Source organism: Anomalospiza imberbis, chromosome Z (genome assembly GCF_031753505.1).
Source record: "Anomalospiza imberbis isolate Cuckoo-Finch-1a 21T00152 chromosome Z, ASM3175350v1, whole genome shotgun sequence".
Classification (NCBI taxonomy): Eukaryota; Metazoa; Chordata; class Aves; order Passeriformes; family Viduidae; genus Anomalospiza; species Anomalospiza imberbis.
In genome coordinates, this window is record NC_089721.1 from 10,257,679 (window position 1) to 10,276,418 (window position 18,740).

Below are 18,740 nucleotides of genomic sequence, written 5' to 3' on the forward strand. Positions count from 1 at the left end.
ATGGAATAACCATTGTTTAAAACCTGTGCAGCAAAGTTGACAACCATTTTTCCATACGGAGAGGAAAGGATTATTATTTGGCAGATATTTTAAAAATTTAAAAAATTGATTCTGAATTTAGTTTCTAGCCAAGATGATATTCCAAATGTAATATATAATAAGGAGACTGCATTGAGAAAATGTAGTCAGGCTGTTAAACAGATAAACTTTGAGATAATAGTTCTGCAGCAGCACATAAGAGAATAGCATTAGTTAGACCATAGTTTCAGCATGATAAAGCAAATTAATAATATGAAAAATAGATGAAAAAATCCCTTCTAATTAATGAATAAACAGCACAATCACTCATTTAAGAAGAATATAACTACATTTTATTAAAATAATTGCTTTCAAGTAATTACAACATGTATTACAAATCAATGGTGTAACCAAGAATTAAAATAATCAAACCAAAGGATAAAATATTTAAACATCATTCTGAGAGTTTACAGGTGCTTAACAAGTAAACTATGTAGATCTTCAGATAACAACTGTAGTATAATTCTAGAAAACAGATCAGTGTAAGTCTGTTTCCAAATTAAATTTAAAATGTCAATAATTTAAAAAATATAAATTATTTTAAATCAGTATTATGCCAAAATTTATCTGTCACATAGTTCAATTTTAAAGCACAAAAGCTTACAGTATCAGCCTGAAATTTATCTGATATGCACAGTCAGAGATTACAAATTAGCTTTTAGGTCCTTCAATTCTATTGCTTTATCAGAATGAAGTTTATCAATCTCTTGCTTAGTAAACCCATATTCTAGAAGTATCTCTTCTGTGTGCTCTCCTATAAAAGGATCTCTTTTACATGAGGGAACAGCAGGAGTCCTTGATAGAACAGGAGCAGGCCTAGGACTTATCTCTTCCTCATCATTTTTGATAAAAGAATTTCTTTCTTTGTTATGCTGATGTGAGGCAGCACCCTCGAAGGATAAAACAGGGGTCACACAGGCATCAGTGCTATCGAATATGCTGCACCACTCAGCCTGTGTCTTCTGTGCAAATATGGATGCAAATTTTTTCTTCATTTCAGGCCAGTGGGAGAAACTCATCTGAGAAGGGAGTTCATCTAAATTTAGCCCAAGACCTGAAAGGAGAAAAGCAAAATTTAACTATAGTACAGCTTAGATAATTTACTAAGTGCTTCCCACAACTAAGTACATTCCTCAAAAAGATAATATTTTGCAGGCAATACTAAAGTCACTTTGAACTTTATTTGGGTATCTGTGCAGGGCAGAGAGCAGAGGAATAAAGTGTTCTATGATACTTGCAATTAGACTAAAGTGCATCAGCTACAGCCTTTTAAGTACGTACCTATAATAAACACTCATTTGTATGAACACTGCACAGAAGCAGCAGCTGTCTCGAGGTAATAATGTCCTGAGAAAAGCTTGTATAATAGGTATCATATTCTCTACCTGGCAGTAGCAACACAGAAATCTGCTGAATGGATCCTGGACTATTGGGACACAAGACTGATGACAGACTTTGGACCTGGTTAGCATAAGAGATTTGATAGTCAGGATGCCTTGGCAAAAGCAAACAGAACTTTGAGGATTAAATCAAGACTAGCTGAAGATTAAATCAGACTGACTTACCAGAAAAAAAAAATCATATCAAGTTCTGCAAGCAAGAGATGTTGTAAAATGTGTAAGTTTGTTTATGTGATGATTAACCCAATCACTGTAGAAAAACATTACTAGCCCTCCTAGAATAGTATATAAGCATATGTAATCCACAATAAATTTGGATTCCTCTGACCATCTCTCAGAGTCTCCCTGTGTCTCTCATCATCACCGATAGTGGACTACAGCAATACACTTATCTCTCAAGAGCCAGCACATCTGCCAGAGCGGGACATTCAGCAAGCTGCAGTGTTTGAATTTCAACATGATGGGGCTATTTCTAGTCCCATATGAGAAGATGGTGTGGATAGATGTGCCCAGCTTGATCCACATGTGGCAGCTCAGCTGCAGGTGCCTGCAAGCAGAGTGACCTGCTTCTTCACTCCACTGTCCAGAGGCTCCAGCAGTATCTCCTGCTCCCTCTGCTCCAGCACGCTTCCCAGGTTCCAATTCCCTCAGCCCTTTGACTCACTAACTGCTCAATAACCTTGCTTTTCATCTCAGTTGCAAGGACCACCCAGGTATACGCTAAGCACATCCCTTCTGAGACACCAGAGCAAAGCATGGGCACACAAGGCCTTGTAATAACAATTTCCTGAACTAGGCAAGTCTTAGGTCTATCCCTGAACTAAGCATCACATCCCTTCTCACTGGGGAGCTTACATCTCTTTTGTGCTGCCAGAACAGTTTCCAATATCTGTTTCTGTTCTCATGGATTCTGCTCTCTGCAGTCTTTGCTCTTTCATTCTGCTACTTCAAGGAGATGCATGAATTTTTATCACTTAGTGCAGAGATTATCTCAAAAAGGAGGTAAAAAACAAGAAAGAGAAAAGGCAATTGAACTACAGTTTCAAAATGGAGAAGTATTATCAGAATATATGATACCAAATAGAAATCAGAAGTGATCTACTGAAGGCTGTTCTAACAGTCACATTTTGAAATTCAGGAGCATGAACACAGCAGGAAAAATTCAGAAAAAGCAGGGATACAAAAGATGCTAATTTGAGAATTTAGAAAGATTAGAAAACAACTATCATCATAATGCATAAGTAACAAAAAAAAGACCTTCTTAGAAAACAGAAGTTCCCTGTAAAAGGCAAAGGAAATGTAGAGCTCTGCAAAACTGAATTTTGAGCATTCTTTTTTATATCTTTGGTTATCTGGTATTAGATTGATAATCAGACTAACAACTGTTACAGGCTTGGGTAATAGAGGGCTGTTTGCAGACAGAATTTACGCAGACCTCCTCTTGTCTTTAGCTGTAGATAGGCAGAAAATACCTAAAATATCTTGTCTTTCTATGGCTTCCTTACCACTGAGTGAGGTAGACATATTGCGGCTTAAACATACAGGGGAGAAGAAAGGGAGATAATTCCTTTTCTTCTGCTCCGTAAGTTCTTTCTCTTCATTCATAATCTGTACAATGTGCACTTCTTGGGGCCCACGGTCCCCACCCCCCCCACTTTAACACAGCACTTAAGAATTTCACTGTTGATCACAAGATTATTAAACATAGTTTTGAAAACGAATACATGCTTTGAAATGGTATTTTGGCACTTCAGAGGAAAACATACAGAAATTGCCAGTCTCCAGACTCAGAAACACAGCCTTGCAGTTGTTCACTCTCAGAAGAAATTCATCACAGTCAAAGACAAAATAAGTATTCTCACATCTTATTAGAAATGCCTGAGGATACCACAATAAATTATACTACAAATGATCAGTCCTTATGGTTTTATCAAGCCATGTGCACCTTAAATCACTGAACTTACACTCTTGTGTCCATAACCATTCATGTCATCTTAAAATGAGATCAGCTGAAGGTAACTCACACTGGTTGAACATCATGATCAGATAAAAGCTAGCAGTATTTTCAAAATTAATTTTATTATTGATTTTCAGAGTCTTCCACTAGTGACAAACAGTGCAGTATAGTTTATTTATGAACTATAAGTAGTTCATAGTAAGAGGTAAGGCAAATTTACCTTCCACAAAAGGTAAGTAAATACTCACTACTTGAGCTTCTGTCTCAAAGCATGGAATCTTGTCAAGTGGAAACTCTGTTTCACAGACTCATTTTCTTATTAACTATGGTTTGGCTTCTAGCAGCAGGTCCAACATGAGCAGAGCTCTACCATTTTCCCATTACACAATTATTTTTGATGATTATGGCAGATGGGAAGTTGGCTGAGCCTCACTGCACATTCTCTGGCAAACTGGAACAACATGCAGAACCTGGAATTTAATATTACATGCTCATTTTCTGCTTACCACTGAAGACTTCAGCTTTAAACAGGATGAACTGAGAGCATTTAAACTCTACAAGTTCTCATTTTCCAGCGTGTGCTCACCATTTGTGATGCAGATGAGCAGTATCAGAGCAGGAGTGACTGACTCAACAAGGAAACTATTACATGGCACATAATCGTCTGGGATACCACAGGAGCACAGATTTCACCCAGTGTAATGAAAAGCAAAGTATCTTTTACACAGAATATCTTATAAAGCAATCACGACTTAGTTCCAAGTCTTTTTGTTTAAATTTTCATCTAGGAGTTTTTGTATGGAAGAGCCCAGTCAACCTACTTCAGTACAGCTTTGAAATGATTTTTGAAAACTGAAATAATGTCTCCCTATAATGATGTAACTTTAAATCTCCTTCAAATGTTATAGCTTTATTGACATATATCCCCACATCGTTTATTGATGGAGCAAGCTGAAATCCGTATTTCTACAGAACTTCTTAGTCAAACTGTAGTAAGATCAGGCACCAATTTCAAGAGAAAGAAACCAGCAAAATTCATTAGATTAATCACTGAAACTGCTTTGGTATGTCAGAAATTAAAACAGTTTTTTATATTATTTCAGTCATACTATTTTAAAAGCAGAGTTTTGTTTAGGATGTTCTTGGTTTAACTTGCTAATTTTCTTTTAAAAAATGTATGGTCGTAGCAGAGTAATTTGGAAATTATGTTGTCATAACATGACTGAATAAAATCATCTAGCATGGGAAACCTTAATTTTGGGCTAAACAACAGCCGCAAGGTGAAGGCCATTGTTCTTTTTCTGACTAAATAAAATTTGTTCTCATTGTGAAAGGGAACTGAATTTCAGAATATCCCATATTTCAGAAGAGAATACTGAAATTTCATTAAAGTAACAATGTAAAGTTTTTTCTCTGATCAATATTTCTAAAACTTAAGTTTTTTTTAGGAAGTGACAGTTGATCAGGCCCACAGTACTACACGCCTCATTGCAAATGTATCCATGGCTGTACTCCAAGCTGACATACTCAATTAACACAGTTGCAAATGTTTTGATGCAGCAGAAGCCTGGCGCTCTACAGTATCTGTACAATGTTTAAGGCTTATCAAAATAAATACATTAAAATAAAACATAACATTATGTATAACTGAGTCTAAAACATAACGAGGAAAATGTCTGCCCATGTTGCATGTCTCGATAAAATGTGGTACTGCATTCAGTATATCAGCAGATTTTTAATACAGTACACAATGCTTAACAATCATAAAATGGAGAGTCCCATGGAAATCCTTCATAATGATGTAAACTATGTTTTTAATTGCTTTTGAATTTTTCCCTCTTTTTTTAAACAGAAAGAATACAATTCAGGAGTACTGAAGTAGTATGGAAGGGGTCCTGTGGAGTAGGAACTAAAGTTCAGTACTTCAGTGACTGTCAGTGCTTTCTGTATCAATATAAGTGGACACTAAGTTCACCCTCTGTAACTGACTTTACACCATATAACTCAGAATTAAACCTTTACTCTCACCTGCTCCACAGTATTTACTGTGTTCTTCACGCCCCTTGTAGCATGGCTGCAGCAAGGCTAAGCAGCTATTGCTAAAAAACAGAACAAACCTGCAGAAGCAATTCACAGGTCAGAAAGACATTCTGTCTCTTTCTGTCAAAAGAGCAAGGCTTAACGTTAGTAGCAAATGTTTCTTCCATTATATTTTTCATAAGATGCCAAGACATTTTAGCTATTCATTGTCTGATTTTTGTAGTAATAAAATTAATACCAGCACAAGGACTACAGCTTGTCTGTTAATAGCAAATAGTCAATAGTGAGCCTAAAATACTTCTCTACTCCATCTATTTTATATAGCTTCAGTTTCCCATTAAGCCTTTTTGAAAATTATTTAATTAATAAATTTCTGGCAATTTCTGGCAATTGTCCCTGCTGAGCACAATCTACAAAGCCAACAATATTCTCAAACTAATATGCTTTATTTTCTATAATTTAGTTTCCCTCTGCAACCTCCTTAAGAACTTTCCTCACCATGTCATTAACTGCACTTGGGTCCAGCACTGGTTTCCTGCAGGAACTCTGCAGGAAAACACTGAAGTGAACCAAAACCAAAAGGAAATCAGTTCTGCTTTGGCTAAGCAGAATTCTGTGAGTAGAGACAAATCGTTCAGAGGCATCACACTCCTTTCTCAATTCTGCAGTCTTTAAATCTCCAACTGACATCTGCTACACCCATATCCTTGTACTCTCATTCTATGGGAGTGGCAAAACTAATCTACCCTCTGAATATGGACAGAGAGACATCCAGTGGTTTTTTAATATATTTCATCTGGAACAGCACCAAATTGCTCACCAGCAGAACTGACCAGAAATATGGAGAAAAGCTCCATATTTCATAAAAATGAAAGTATGGAAATTGCTACTGGAACATAGCATTTTAAATCCACTTCAAAGCTGGGGTTAATGCCTGAAACAGACGACTCAGCTTAAGTCAAAGATCCTCAGATTTGTGAAAGAGCAATACAATTCTCACAGGCACCTTTGTCTTCCCCGTAATATTCAAAGGCTTAAGTTCTGAATTTAATTTCTGCAATAAGTATCCCAGGAAGGAAATAACCCCTAAGTTACAAGACGTTTCTGCTGTTCTAATTTAGTGCACTATTGCTTCAGAAAGATTGAAACCCTAAGTGCTGAAAGGAATAAATATTTCCAACGTGAAAATCTGAACAGATCATCATATGCACCTCAAACAAAATAACAAAAGAGCAGTTACGTAAAATTCAATATTATGAGAAAATCTTGAATTTGGTCATTTACTTTAAACAACACATTTTCACAAAATAAACAAAGGAAACTCACCGAGTGTAAACAAGCAAAGATAGTGATACAATTACAGCCAAAAAGCAAAATTTCCTCGAAGACTGCAGCATATACATTGTATTTTTAAAATATGGCAGAAACAGACTGAAACGTGCAACAATGATTGCAGTCGTTGTCTACTTACAAGTGGATACACACTAGCTCTTTATTGCTGGAATAACTGTTTTTGAAACCTCAGCTGTTAAAATCAAGCAACTTCTCTACACTGTAAACATAACGAGTACTTCCAAACACGAAAATAAAGTTGTCCAGCGTGGGTGCCCGAAAATAAGCAGAAGAATTCTCAGTTGCTCTAACTTTAAGCTCTAAATTTCTGAGAAACAACTAAAAGAAAAGCAGAATTTTAGCATTTTCCTCAGTAAAGAGTCATCTAAAGAAGACAGAGACCATCAGTGACCACATTATACCATGTGGCTACTGGTTTCATCCATCATAGGCTTATCTCTAGATAACCTGGCTGAGAGAGAAAAGCCCAAGTCTTGCTCCGTAACAATGATCAATAAAAAGAAGTTAGGACTGTCCAGAAAAAGTTCACAGAGAATGACTCACAAACAGAACCACACCCCATTGCAGAATTTTGGTGCTTTTTGAACAAGTACAGATTCTATCCCAGTCCTGTAGCTTAAGTGATTCAACTTAGTCTCCAAAGAACAAAATACTGCAGGTCATGAATACTGCAGGCCAGTGTTTGATAACTGAAGCCAAACATATGGGTATTTGAATATGCAGCCTTATTTTTTTCCTCATTTGCTTTGTACTTAATACAAGCATTCTCCCTGAAAATATTTATTGGAATTGCAAATTACCTAACTCCCAGGGCAAGAGCTTGAATTTTACTTTGATACAGTTTTATATTTACTTTTGTTCTTCAGCTACTATGCAAGCAAGAAAATCTCTTGGGGATGGGATGAGAAAAACATTTCAAAGAACTACAAATAATCGATGATGGAATGATCAACTCCCCTTTCTTTTTCAAGATCAAGGTGAAAAGGAAATAAATTAATGGCTGGGAAAGAAAGTCAATTAAACTGTTGCACAACTTCCCAACAAGGTTCAGGAAGTGTTTGACTTTTACAAAGAAATCCCATTTCCCATTTTTTAGGAGGAAGTTTTTTCTGAAAGAATGATAAAGTACTGGAATGGTCTGCCTGGGGAGGTGGCGGAGTCACCATCCCTGGATGTGTTTATAAAAAGACTGGATGTGGCACTTGGTACCATGGATAGTTGAGGTGTAGGGCATGGGCTGGACTCGATGATCTTGAAGGTCTCTTCCAACCTAGTGATTCTGTGAACTCTGCATCATGAATCAAAACCAACTGTGAAAGAATTCACTCAATCATGCTTTGCTGTTATGAAACAATTGCTCCAACCTACTCACCTTTTATTAACTGGTTATAAAATTTAGGCTCAATGGCACCAACAGCCATGAATTTTCCATCAGAGGTCCTGTAGATTTCATAAAAAGGCGCACCGCTATCTAGCAGGTTTTCACCTCGAGGCTGGCTCCAAAGTCCCAAATTTTGTGACTTCCACAGGAAAGAACTTAGGTATGCCACTCCTTCTACCTTGAAGATTGAGAGAAAAAAAAAAAAAATAAAAGCTCCAGTAAATTAGTTGGCATGTTATCTAAATTTTATATAAAACAAAACAACAAAAGCTATTCCCAATTCTGCCTTTTGCTAAGATTTTAAATGACAAAATCTCTGGTAAGCAGTTCCATTTCTTAAAATTTTCAATTACTGTTTACACTGTGAAATAATCTAGAAATAGAGAATAAGAAAGAGCATAAATATAGTCAGGCAGCTTCAGACGGACAACACACTTTCAATGAACAAAGCTTCCTCATTTAGCAAGTTTACTGTGAGTGAGTAATTACAAGTGATGGGACAATCTTCTTAGCTCTATGCAACATTAAGCATCAGATAGCCATCAACACCTTCTAAACCTCTGGAAAACAAGGTATATGTGCCAGTCCCATAAATACCAAATTTTTATCTCCTTTAAACATACTGATTATAGGAAGACTGCTATTTTTAGAAGAAAATTTGAAGGAAATAAAATAAAATTTCCAACACTAGGTTAAAACAAAAGCTGTCATCACTGGCAGCTACACACACATAGCAAAAGAATCTCTACATAGACAAGAGTCTGATGAATACAGTGTTAGAATACATGAGTAATCCCATTCCAAATCGCTCCTCCAAATTTTGTATTTGTGCAGTACACCTAGATGAAAATTCAGTTTGTTCAGCTTTTCAATAATTACTAAAGTTGGGCCAGTCTTTCAAGAAAAAGAAAAATCAAATCCTACAGTTTTGCTTATCAGTACAATTAATTTTCTTTCAACTGTATTGAAAGTACTGTAAGTAAAGATACGCCAGTTAATAGTGTATGACTAGAAACATTCCAGTAGAACAGATTAAAACCTGAGCTGTATTATTCTGAGAATCACTTGATTCATGCATTTTCAGCTGCATGAAACTAACCTAATATTGTCTATAGAGAAAAGAATAGACACTGTACCAAAAAAAAAGGCTACTAAATTTTCATGTGGAAAGATCCATTAGTTTATACTTTTCTATGCAAAAATTTAAAACATGCAAATTGCTGAAGCATGCAGTCAAGAGGGCTTCTTCATTTAATGTGTGTTACTTGGGCTCTGCTCTAGTACTTCTTCAAGGACAGGAATACTTCTATCCTCACTGTCACATGCTAAAGTCAATTATAGTACTTTCATATGAGAAAATACTGCATACCTTCATCTACAGATCTGTAAAATTATTGCAAGGATGTTAAAATAAAGTTTGTTTTACTAATGACCTGATATTGCACTGCTCATATTAACAAAAAGTAATATTACACAAAAAGCACTGAAAGTAAGGATAGTAAAAGATGGGGAAAATATTAGAATAAGACCTAACTGAAAACTACATTTTGGTCCTGACAAAACTCTTAGTCAGCAGCTGTACAACACCTATGTGCTACTTACCCAGTAAACACTTAAAGTAAAACAGTACATCTGTTTTTGACTGGTATAGGGACTTAAGAAATATCCCTGTCTGAGCAACTGGACAGCTAGGTTCTGCCTGAGGCCCACAGTTCAGAGAGAAATAAAAAAAAATGTCTTAACATCTGCACCAGACCACCAGAGGCATGTAAAAATAACACCACACACTCACTAATGTGGTCACCTTCTTTTACAACATGAAAAGGATAACACGGAGAGACTCCACTTAAGTGTAATTGCAGAATGATTATAAGAGTTATGTGTTTCATGTATCCCTCATTTAAGAACATCTGCAGTCTCTGAAGCTGGCACAAGAATCCAGAGGCATCACCCTAATGGGTGACCTGTCTGCTCCGCAAGCTTTCTGTTCTTTCCACAGACTAAAAAAACCTCAAACAAATGTGGGAATGAATCCACACCAACCTAAACTATCCTCGTGACTGATGCAGGCTTCTAGGATGTGGGTGTTTTGGTTTTGAGTACCTCCAGGCTGAGGAAAACCTGGAACCTCAGTCTTCTGTTGCACTGCTAAGTGCTCCCGCCATGAGACTATTATGCAAGCTATTACTACCAGCATGCTTTCCTGTGGCTGTCTCTTCACAAAGAGTGAGTTATGCTCAGTCAGATGCCTACCATCAGCAGAAGGTTCTGTGGCTGAAACTCTAGTGAACCCAAACTGTGGCCCTGACTCACATGCCTCTGTTCCAGTGTGGTGCAAGAGTGAAGAGGTACAATTGTGCCTACTGTGTCACATCCCAGTGTCCATTCCACGTGGCAACAATCTGGCTTCCTGTAAGATAGCCATGATCCCTATAGGGTCAATGAGAAGGGACAGCAACCAGCAGGAATCAATTCAGGCCAGGCACTTAATTCTTCTGAGACAGGCAGATGAAATGCAGGATCCATTGTCTACTTTTTGCACAGTGCAGTTTCTACTGTAGAAAATTCTACCATGTGTCTGAGTCTTTAACATATTCAGAATACCTAAATTGTACAACAGCTTAAGTAAAGAGTCTCTTAAACAAAAACAGTGTTAAAACAAAACAGCTGAAATGCTGCAGTGTTGTGATTTTTAAAACAATTTATTCTACAAAAAAAAAAAACAACTTAGGTGTAAAAACAGGCTCACCAACCAGTCAACTTACTGCAGTCTTTACTGCTGATGATGCATGGATGATTTTCATAAATTGTGTCACTGAGAGTCTATTCAAGAAATAAGGAATGTGACCAAGTACTAGGTAAAGTACATCCTTTGATACTGGACAATATTCCGTCCATTTCACAGGTCACCAAGCACATCAGCAGGAAACTGTAAATTCCACAATTATGATGAGACAAGAAAAAATTGGAAAAGACAATTTTAAGGGCTTAAAAAAGCCCCACAACACATTCTACTCCAAATGAGCTACAAATTTCATTAGAACATTAGCAGACTTAAATGATTCCTCTTCTAACTAATTCTTTTAATTAGCTGAATTGTGATAAGGAAGATTTGATAATACTACAAACTACAAGAAGTATCTTTTTCAGTATTTGAAGACTTGTTACAATTCTCCACAGTTTTTATTTTACAAATACACAATCTCCTTCAATTCTTTTTTTTAGGTCATCTTTTTAGAGTCTTCTTTTAGGTCATAAGTTTTTTTGTGCTACTTGGGCTTCCTCAAATTAGCAACTTTGAAAGATGATGGTCAGTGTCTGAAACATTATTTTCCTGAGATTTCATAAACATTGAATAGATTAGTATAATTGCTTCAGAAACTTTGCTGGCTCTATTTCCTGTTTATACATCCTAATACAGTATGTATGTGTTTTGTAACAGCATGATATCGTTGACTCATGTTCTACTTGTGACTACTACAAACTCCCAGGATTGTACTTTAGCCAATTGTTCTCTTACTCTTACTGCATTTGTGCAACAAATTGTTTCTGCCTACAAAGGACTACAGAGCAGCAATGTCCATGAATGGCAGCCAGTTCTTTCAGGTCATTGCTCCAATCTGAAAAGGTCATTTTCAATTCAATCCAAGTCCAGCATACTTGTAGTCCTTCACATATGTGTATCATCTGTAAATTTACTAAACACAATAGCTCATCTGTCATTCAGATTATAGGAGAAAACACAGAAAAAAAAACCCCAACCAACATCTATAGAACTCCACTTGTTAATTTTTTCATTTTCCTCTGTGTATAGATGGCCTTCCAGTGGAAAAAATATTTATTAAGCTAATTTAGCCTTTCATTTATTTGTGTTTGAAATTGACTTCTTGGCAATGATCCATAGGCAGTGTAACTATCCCAGGGAACAGGGTTTCTAAATGAGATATGACCTGTCACAAAATCATAAGAAAATGTATCCTTGAATAAAGCTAATGCAATTTTTATTGCAAGAGTATTGTCATTTTTGCTGTTACGCAGTAAGCCAATTGTTTATTATACAACCTATCTTCATACATCACACTTATTCATCAGATACCTAGAGCTAATACTTTGTGAAGAAGGCAGACAGGCAAAAGCAGGGAGAGGGGAGAGGCTGCAGTATGTATTCCATGACATAAGGATGTTATGCCAGCAGTGATTAATGAAAATTGCTTGCATGAGAAGGAATAGCCATTTTATGAGATCACTCACTTTCCCTTTCCCAAATTCTCCAATTTAAACTTTACAATCTCCTCCCTTTCCCTGATTTAGAGTAGGAGAACACCTAAGAAAGCCTGAGAAACCACAAGTTCCTTGAGAACAAGCTTACCATACTTGCATCAATGACCTGCCCTCTGCCAGATCTGGCACGTTCAAAGAGGGCTATAACAATGCCCAGTGCACACATGACACCTCCACCAGCAAAATCAGCCAGAAGGTTTACAGGTGCATAAGGATTTTCGTTCTTTCTACCCAGTTTTGACAGCACACCTGACAAAAGAGAAAACAAAGCAAGGATAAGCATAAAATTAATTACAAACATTCATTTCTACAATAAAAGTTTAATTATTTTCAAACTATGCAAATAAATAAGGCATAAAGCAAACTTTTAATGTTTTTTATTTCTGCTTGGCTGGCTCTTTAATTCACAAAAGTAAAAATGTATGAAATCACATTAGGGAAGATGTAATTAATTAAAGAGATTTTAAAAATTCTCACAGATAAATGTTGATATTTTGACTACACAGGGACAACATTTTATTTAAAAAACCCAACCCTGGGTGCAGTAATTCTATATTAGTACTTTGTACATGCACTGAATCTCACCCATAAGAGGCATTATGAATGTGTCTCAAAGCCACTCTGATAAAGTGTTCTTCTTTGAATATTTTAAAGTAAAAATGCAGATGTATAGTCTTATGTGCTCATAAAAATGAACTAATAATCATAACAAAGGATCTGACACTGACAACTGTGCTTCAGTCCTATCCTGCCTCTCCAACCACCTTTGGAAAAAAAAAGGTTGCATATAAGAACAAGTAACTAACACAGGAAGGTTATCTCTGAATGCAGGCAATGTAAACACAAGGAACCTATGTTTATGCCACCAATTATGCAGAAACAAAAGGAATTAGAGCAAAGGCTAAGCCAGTTTACTTCAGTCCGAGCTTAGAATTTGTTAGCATTTCTCTACCATTCTGAACAACCTCTTTACTGTGACCTTACTCGTTGTAGTTACCTCATAGTGATTCCCTTTGGGCAAGCAAGAAACTGCAGTGTGATCATCCCTCTCCTGTGTCTGTGGCCGGAGGCCCGAGACTTGTGGAATACATGGTCAGAATTTCTTGAGAATTGCACAGTTCTGATGCACTGTTTAATTAACTAATAGTCTAATGCACTTTCTACAGGCATGCAACAGAGTGCACAGTATAAAAGGGTTCCAAATCCTGCAGTGCAGGAGTAAAACCCCTGCTGCTGCCTAAAACTTTCCTTTTAATAGTCTAAAAAGTTGTCACAGGCACCAGAAAATTCATATACTGACTTCTTAAGAGCTCCTAACACAATCTATTTTTTATTTAAAGGAAGCCAAAGCTCATTAGAAAAATACTCAGAATATGAGATCTCATTTTTGAGGAATGACACCTCTCAAACACCTTGTTCTACTTCCTTTTAATAGGCAGAAAAACTTGGATCTGTGAAATTTCAAGCAAAATTATTTTAGGAAGATATCACTAACCAAAACACTACTGATTAAATCAGCTCCAGAGATAAAAATAATTTTATTTGTAAACCAGAAGGTACTACAAACAAAGATAGGGATGGACCATGCTGTTTCTGTACTGACTCCTTCCCTCTACTACTAACAAATAAAAATACCCTCATACTTTGAAATCATCTTAACATAAAGTCAAAGTGTTTCAAATGAGGCATCTTTCCTTTAATCTTTTCTACTCTCTAAAATTTTCCATGAGGGAAGACTGAATCCATCTCTAAAGAAATTTAACTCCACAACATTATGACCCCTCATAGTAGGAGATACCAGATCACCAGGTTTGCATTGCCTCTGCTCCATCCCTTTCCTACAAGAACTACTTTATCCAGTGGGAAGCCAAGAACTTTTGGGCCACCTTCTCTCCTCCTTCACAGGTTCAGAGACACATCAGTGACAGAAGTAGTGTGAAGAGCAGGAGGTAGGGCCACGCATGAAAGGGCAGCACCTGAGATACATAATTTTTTTTTCTGTTTGCTACTGCATACTTGTAAAATCGTACCACTTAAAACCAGCATACACCAGCATAATGTCCACAATACCTTAATGAAATGTAGCATTTCCACTTTATTTGAAGCCTACTTCCTTTCAGCTGGTAACAGTGGAGACATATTTACAAGCAAAAAAGCACAAGATCTCAATTGCCATATGCTGCCTAATTTTTCTTTCCTCAAAAAATTCTGCTCACAAGCACATAAAATAATCTGCAGCCCTTTCAGGATTATAAGTATACAGAACTTCTAGGAGAGGGGCCCTGAAGAAAATATTCAGTCCTCTCTTCAGAAAAAATATTTGATACTTCATTCAGATAGAATAGCACAAAGGCAGGAAAATAATGTACAGCCTGGGAAGACATGTTGATCCAGCCTGTAACAGCTGGCTGCTGCTGGCAAAACAAACAGCCGGTCCAGTATACGTTTCCTCCTTTCGTGTGCTGACTGGTTGGTTGGACCCCTCAATGAGCTGTTTCATCTTAATAACCTGGTAGAAAATGTCCTCATTTCTTCTGACCAGTTTTTGACTTGTCAGGAAGTTTACAGAGGAGCTAAGCAAGTGCCAGAGCCGACTGAAGGCATCAGAGAAAAGCACAGTGAAAGGAAAGCCCCATTTCACTGACAGAGACTCTTCAGATCAGCTGTTTTATCAGAGTACACCTCAAATAAATTTTGAGCTATCTGCTTTCAACAAGTTCTTGAATTTTGATCAAAGCGGGGAAAGAAACTTTATTTAACAGGAAATTTTACAGCTTACCTGATAAAGCCAAGTAATTGATGTCATGACCCGCAGACTTGGCATATTTTCCTGTCTGGCCAAAACCAGTAAGTCTAGCATAGATGAGTCTGGGATTCTCCTGTAGAAGGACCTCTGGGCCAAGCCCAAGTCTTTCCATGACACCTTAAAAAGACATAAGCAAGGAATTCAAATTCACATTTAGTAATACTCAAAACATAATGGCTCAAAGTTAGAGAATACAACAGCAGAACTCAACTGCACTTTATGAAGTAGCACATTTTACTTCAGTGTCCATGTCACAACACGAACATTATCAATTACCAACATACTGCATAAATTTTTAATACAAATCAAGAGGAAATTAGGCTTTAGGGATCTTTTTTTCAGCTTTTATTCCTGTTTTACTTCTCCAAAAGACAGAGAGAAAACCATGCACCACTGGACAAGACAGAAAGCTACCAAAGGCTGGTAAAACAAGGAAAAAAGAGAAAGAGAAAACTCTTACATTTTCCATATTAAAATAATTTGAAATTTCATCTCTATTTAACTGGAATATACCTTCTTCACCATTTCTCAGTAACTCATGTTCCTGTGTGTTTTAACTCACTGACGTGACTGGACCATGCCACTATTCCACAGATGATCTGTAAAAACCACACACAAGTAAATGTGTTCTTTTTTAAAGCAGGGAATAAGGAACTTTTAGAATCAATGGTATGTAAGTTGAATCAGCATGGATTTACAGAAATCAAGGGTAAAATTTTAATCTTGCAGTCCTAAAACAGTGGTTTTAGGAGAATAAATTTGAATTGCAATACATTATAATTTCTTACTGGTTCAGTGCAGTTTGGTCAGACTTTTACCAATGATCTATACTGGCACTGCTGGGCCACATATTTTGAATCGAAGGGATAACATAATTTCAATGCCTGTTCCATGCCAGAACCTATTACTCCAGCTTGTCTCACAAAACTAGTCCATATTTTTAGTACACCATCAATTTAATTCAGATCCATTTCTACTGTACTAATTACTGGGCAGCAGCAAGTGATCACTCCCAAGAATAAAGCAGTGAAATTTGGCAAAATGCATGATTTTCAAATGCACAAGTGGAAAGAGGATGACAAATAAACCCTCTGGTTTCACAAAGTCATTGTTGTAAGGTCACATGCCTTCATGCCTTGCAAGAAACTGTTCTGCAGCTTGGGCCTTCTTCACCTTCTCACCGTTTTCCAGCAGTCTCATGATGGGTCACAGATTTGCCTAGTTCAGGCAAATCTGCCTAGTTATAGGCCCTTACAACCTAGTATCTAGTTACAAAATTGCCTGTACTTCCAACTGAAAAAAAACCCCATCAAATGCCCATAAAACCAAAGAAAACAAAATTTCATAAGGAAAAACCAGGAGATCAGCTACAAGGAAAAAGCTGAATTTAACTTTTTAATTTTTTTTATCAGCTTCTAGGGAGTAAAACCCATTTTCCAAAGGAAAATAATTACTTGTGACACACTGTCTGTCTATGATGTACGATGTCTAACTGTTAAAGTCTCCTATCTTTGAACTGTCCGTAAAATCTCCAAAACATTTCAGCTAGCTCCTCAATGAAGCATGATTATAGAATGGTTTGGGTTGGAAAGAACCTGTAAAGGTCACTTACTCCAACCCCCTACTGGAAGCAGAAACATCTTCAACTAGATTCGTGTAAACAGAGCCCTGTCCAACCTGACCTTTTCTAACAGAACAGCACCCTCAAGGAGCACCCAGGGACACTGACATTACCATCAGGTGAGTGCCTGTGTATGGCTTATAAACAGAGGAAATGCGGTCAATCTGAAAAGTCCATTGATCTTACAGAGGCATCAATTTTGCTACTGAAAATCAGATGTTAAGCATGCCTATAAATTAGTAAATATGCATACTGTAATTAAAAAATGAGCCAAAAGTTCTCTTTAAAAGACAGTTTTGGAAAACTGAAAAATTCTGTAATTGAGTATTTAAAGAATTTGTCTTTTAACATTACGTTAAAAATGGAAAGTACTTGCAAAATCACAAGGAAGGCTTTTATAAAGTAGACTTAAGACTGGCAAGAAGTGACTAGTTTGCAGAAAGCAACTTCCTAAAATTAACCATGACGTTTGAAGGTAAGGACTGTAGTTCATAACCTGGATTTGATCCCAAATCAGAGTAACCCCGTACAACAGAATCATACTACTCTATTTAACACATGTAACTCTTATATTCCTCTCCCTGGGATATGTGCTTTATAAATGTGTAACCATAATGCCGGATCTGTTGCCTTCAGAGGAATTGTAAGCTCAAACTCTGAACGGCACAGCAACCGCGACAAGCGTTGGACTTTAGCAGCAGGCCTGGACATCACGCAGGATGGTGCCCCAAGCTCGGTGTGACCCCTGGACTCGGACACCTTCCTGCTCGTCCACGGCTCCAAGCCCTGTGTGACCCCTCGGCTCGGACACCCTCCTGCTCGTCCACGGCTCCAAGCTCGGTGTGACCCCTCGGCTCGGACACCCTCCTGCTCCTCCAGAGCCCGGCCGGGGCACAGCCCTATGCGAGCGCTCCCGGCGGTCTTTCCCTGGGGTTTCACATGGCGGCTGCAGAGCACAAATCCGCCTCACAGAAGCACCCCCAGAGCTCTTCCCTGCACGCTTCCCACTCAGTATCGCAGAGGCCACAGCCAGGCGGGAGCCTCTCAGAACGGCAACCCGCGGCCCCGCACCTCCAACCTCCTGCTCGCCCCTCAAGGCCCGGCCCGGGCGCCGCGGCCGCAGCGCCGCCCCGGCACGGTTCCCCGCCGGCCGCGGGCCCTCACCGTGGCGGAAGGGCTCGATGAGCACGTCCGCCCCGCCGCACAGCCGCCTCAGCACCGCGGCGCCCTGCGGCTGCTTCAGGTCTAGCGCCAAGGAGCGCTTCCCGCGGGCCTGCACGTCTCCGTGCGCCAAGGCCGCGGCGGACTGGGACAGGCGGTCGACTCGCACCACCTGCGCCCCGAAGTCGGCGAGGATCATCCCGCAGAGCGGCGCGGGCGCCAGCCCGGCGAGCTCCAGCACCCGCACCCCGCTCAGCGCCATCGCCGCTGCCTCCTCTGCCGCTGTCGAGTGCCCATACATCGATCGCGGAGGCGGCCCGGGGGCCGTCCCGCCCGCTCTCGCGCGGCCCCGGGGGCCGGGGCGGGCTCCTGCCGCCCCTCGCCCGGGGGCACCGGCCCTGCCTCTCCGGTGTTTCTTCACCCAGAGCCCTGAGCGCCGCGGGCTGCTCCACTACTCTCCGGAACGGCTCGCGGTGAGGAGGAGTGGGCGTTCTCTTGCAGCCGGGATCGGCACGCAGCTGCCCCTGGGGATACTTCCCTGTCCGACCACCCAGGAGCCAGCCACCCTGGCCGTCCGACCCGCACCACCTGAGCTGGGACCGAGGCCCCTTGGCAGCTGCACAGCCCCTCACACTCACACTAGCTCTCCCATACCAGAGGCT

The 18,740-nt window shown here is 39.0% G+C and overlaps 1 protein-coding gene across 1 annotated transcript; it reads right to left on the reverse strand.

The window, feature by feature from the left end:
* Nucleotides 1-567: 567 nt before the first annotated feature.
* On the reverse strand, nucleotides 568-18,476 carry AMACR (alpha-methylacyl-CoA racemase). Its single transcript, XM_068177536.1, has 5 exons — nucleotides 18,082-18,476; nucleotides 15,270-15,413; nucleotides 12,579-12,739; nucleotides 8,201-8,387; nucleotides 568-1,132 (listed from the first exon to the last, which is right to left on the reverse strand). Exons 1-5 carry the CDS (start codon nucleotides 18,377-18,379, stop codon nucleotides 723-725), a joined length of 1,200 nt encoding a protein of 399 aa, XP_068033637.1. The 5' UTR covers nucleotides 18,380-18,476; the 3' UTR covers nucleotides 568-722.
* Nucleotides 18,477-18,740: the final 264 nt, after the last annotated feature.

Excerpts from the sequence above, each read along its gene's own strand:
- AMACR (XM_068177536.1), bottom strand. The coding sequence starts at position 18,379 with ATGTATGGGCACTCGACAGCGGCAGAGGAGGCAGCGGCGATGGCGCTG. Across the intron at positions 15,414-18,081 it reads CATCGAGCCCTTCCGCCACG|GTGTCATGGAAAGACTTGGG; the intron begins GTGAGGGCCCGC and ends TGTCTTTTTAAG. Across the intron at positions 1,133-8,200 it reads TTATAACCAGTTAATAAAAG|GTCTTGGGCTAAATTTAGAT; the intron begins GTGAGTAGGTTG and ends TTCTCCTTTCAG.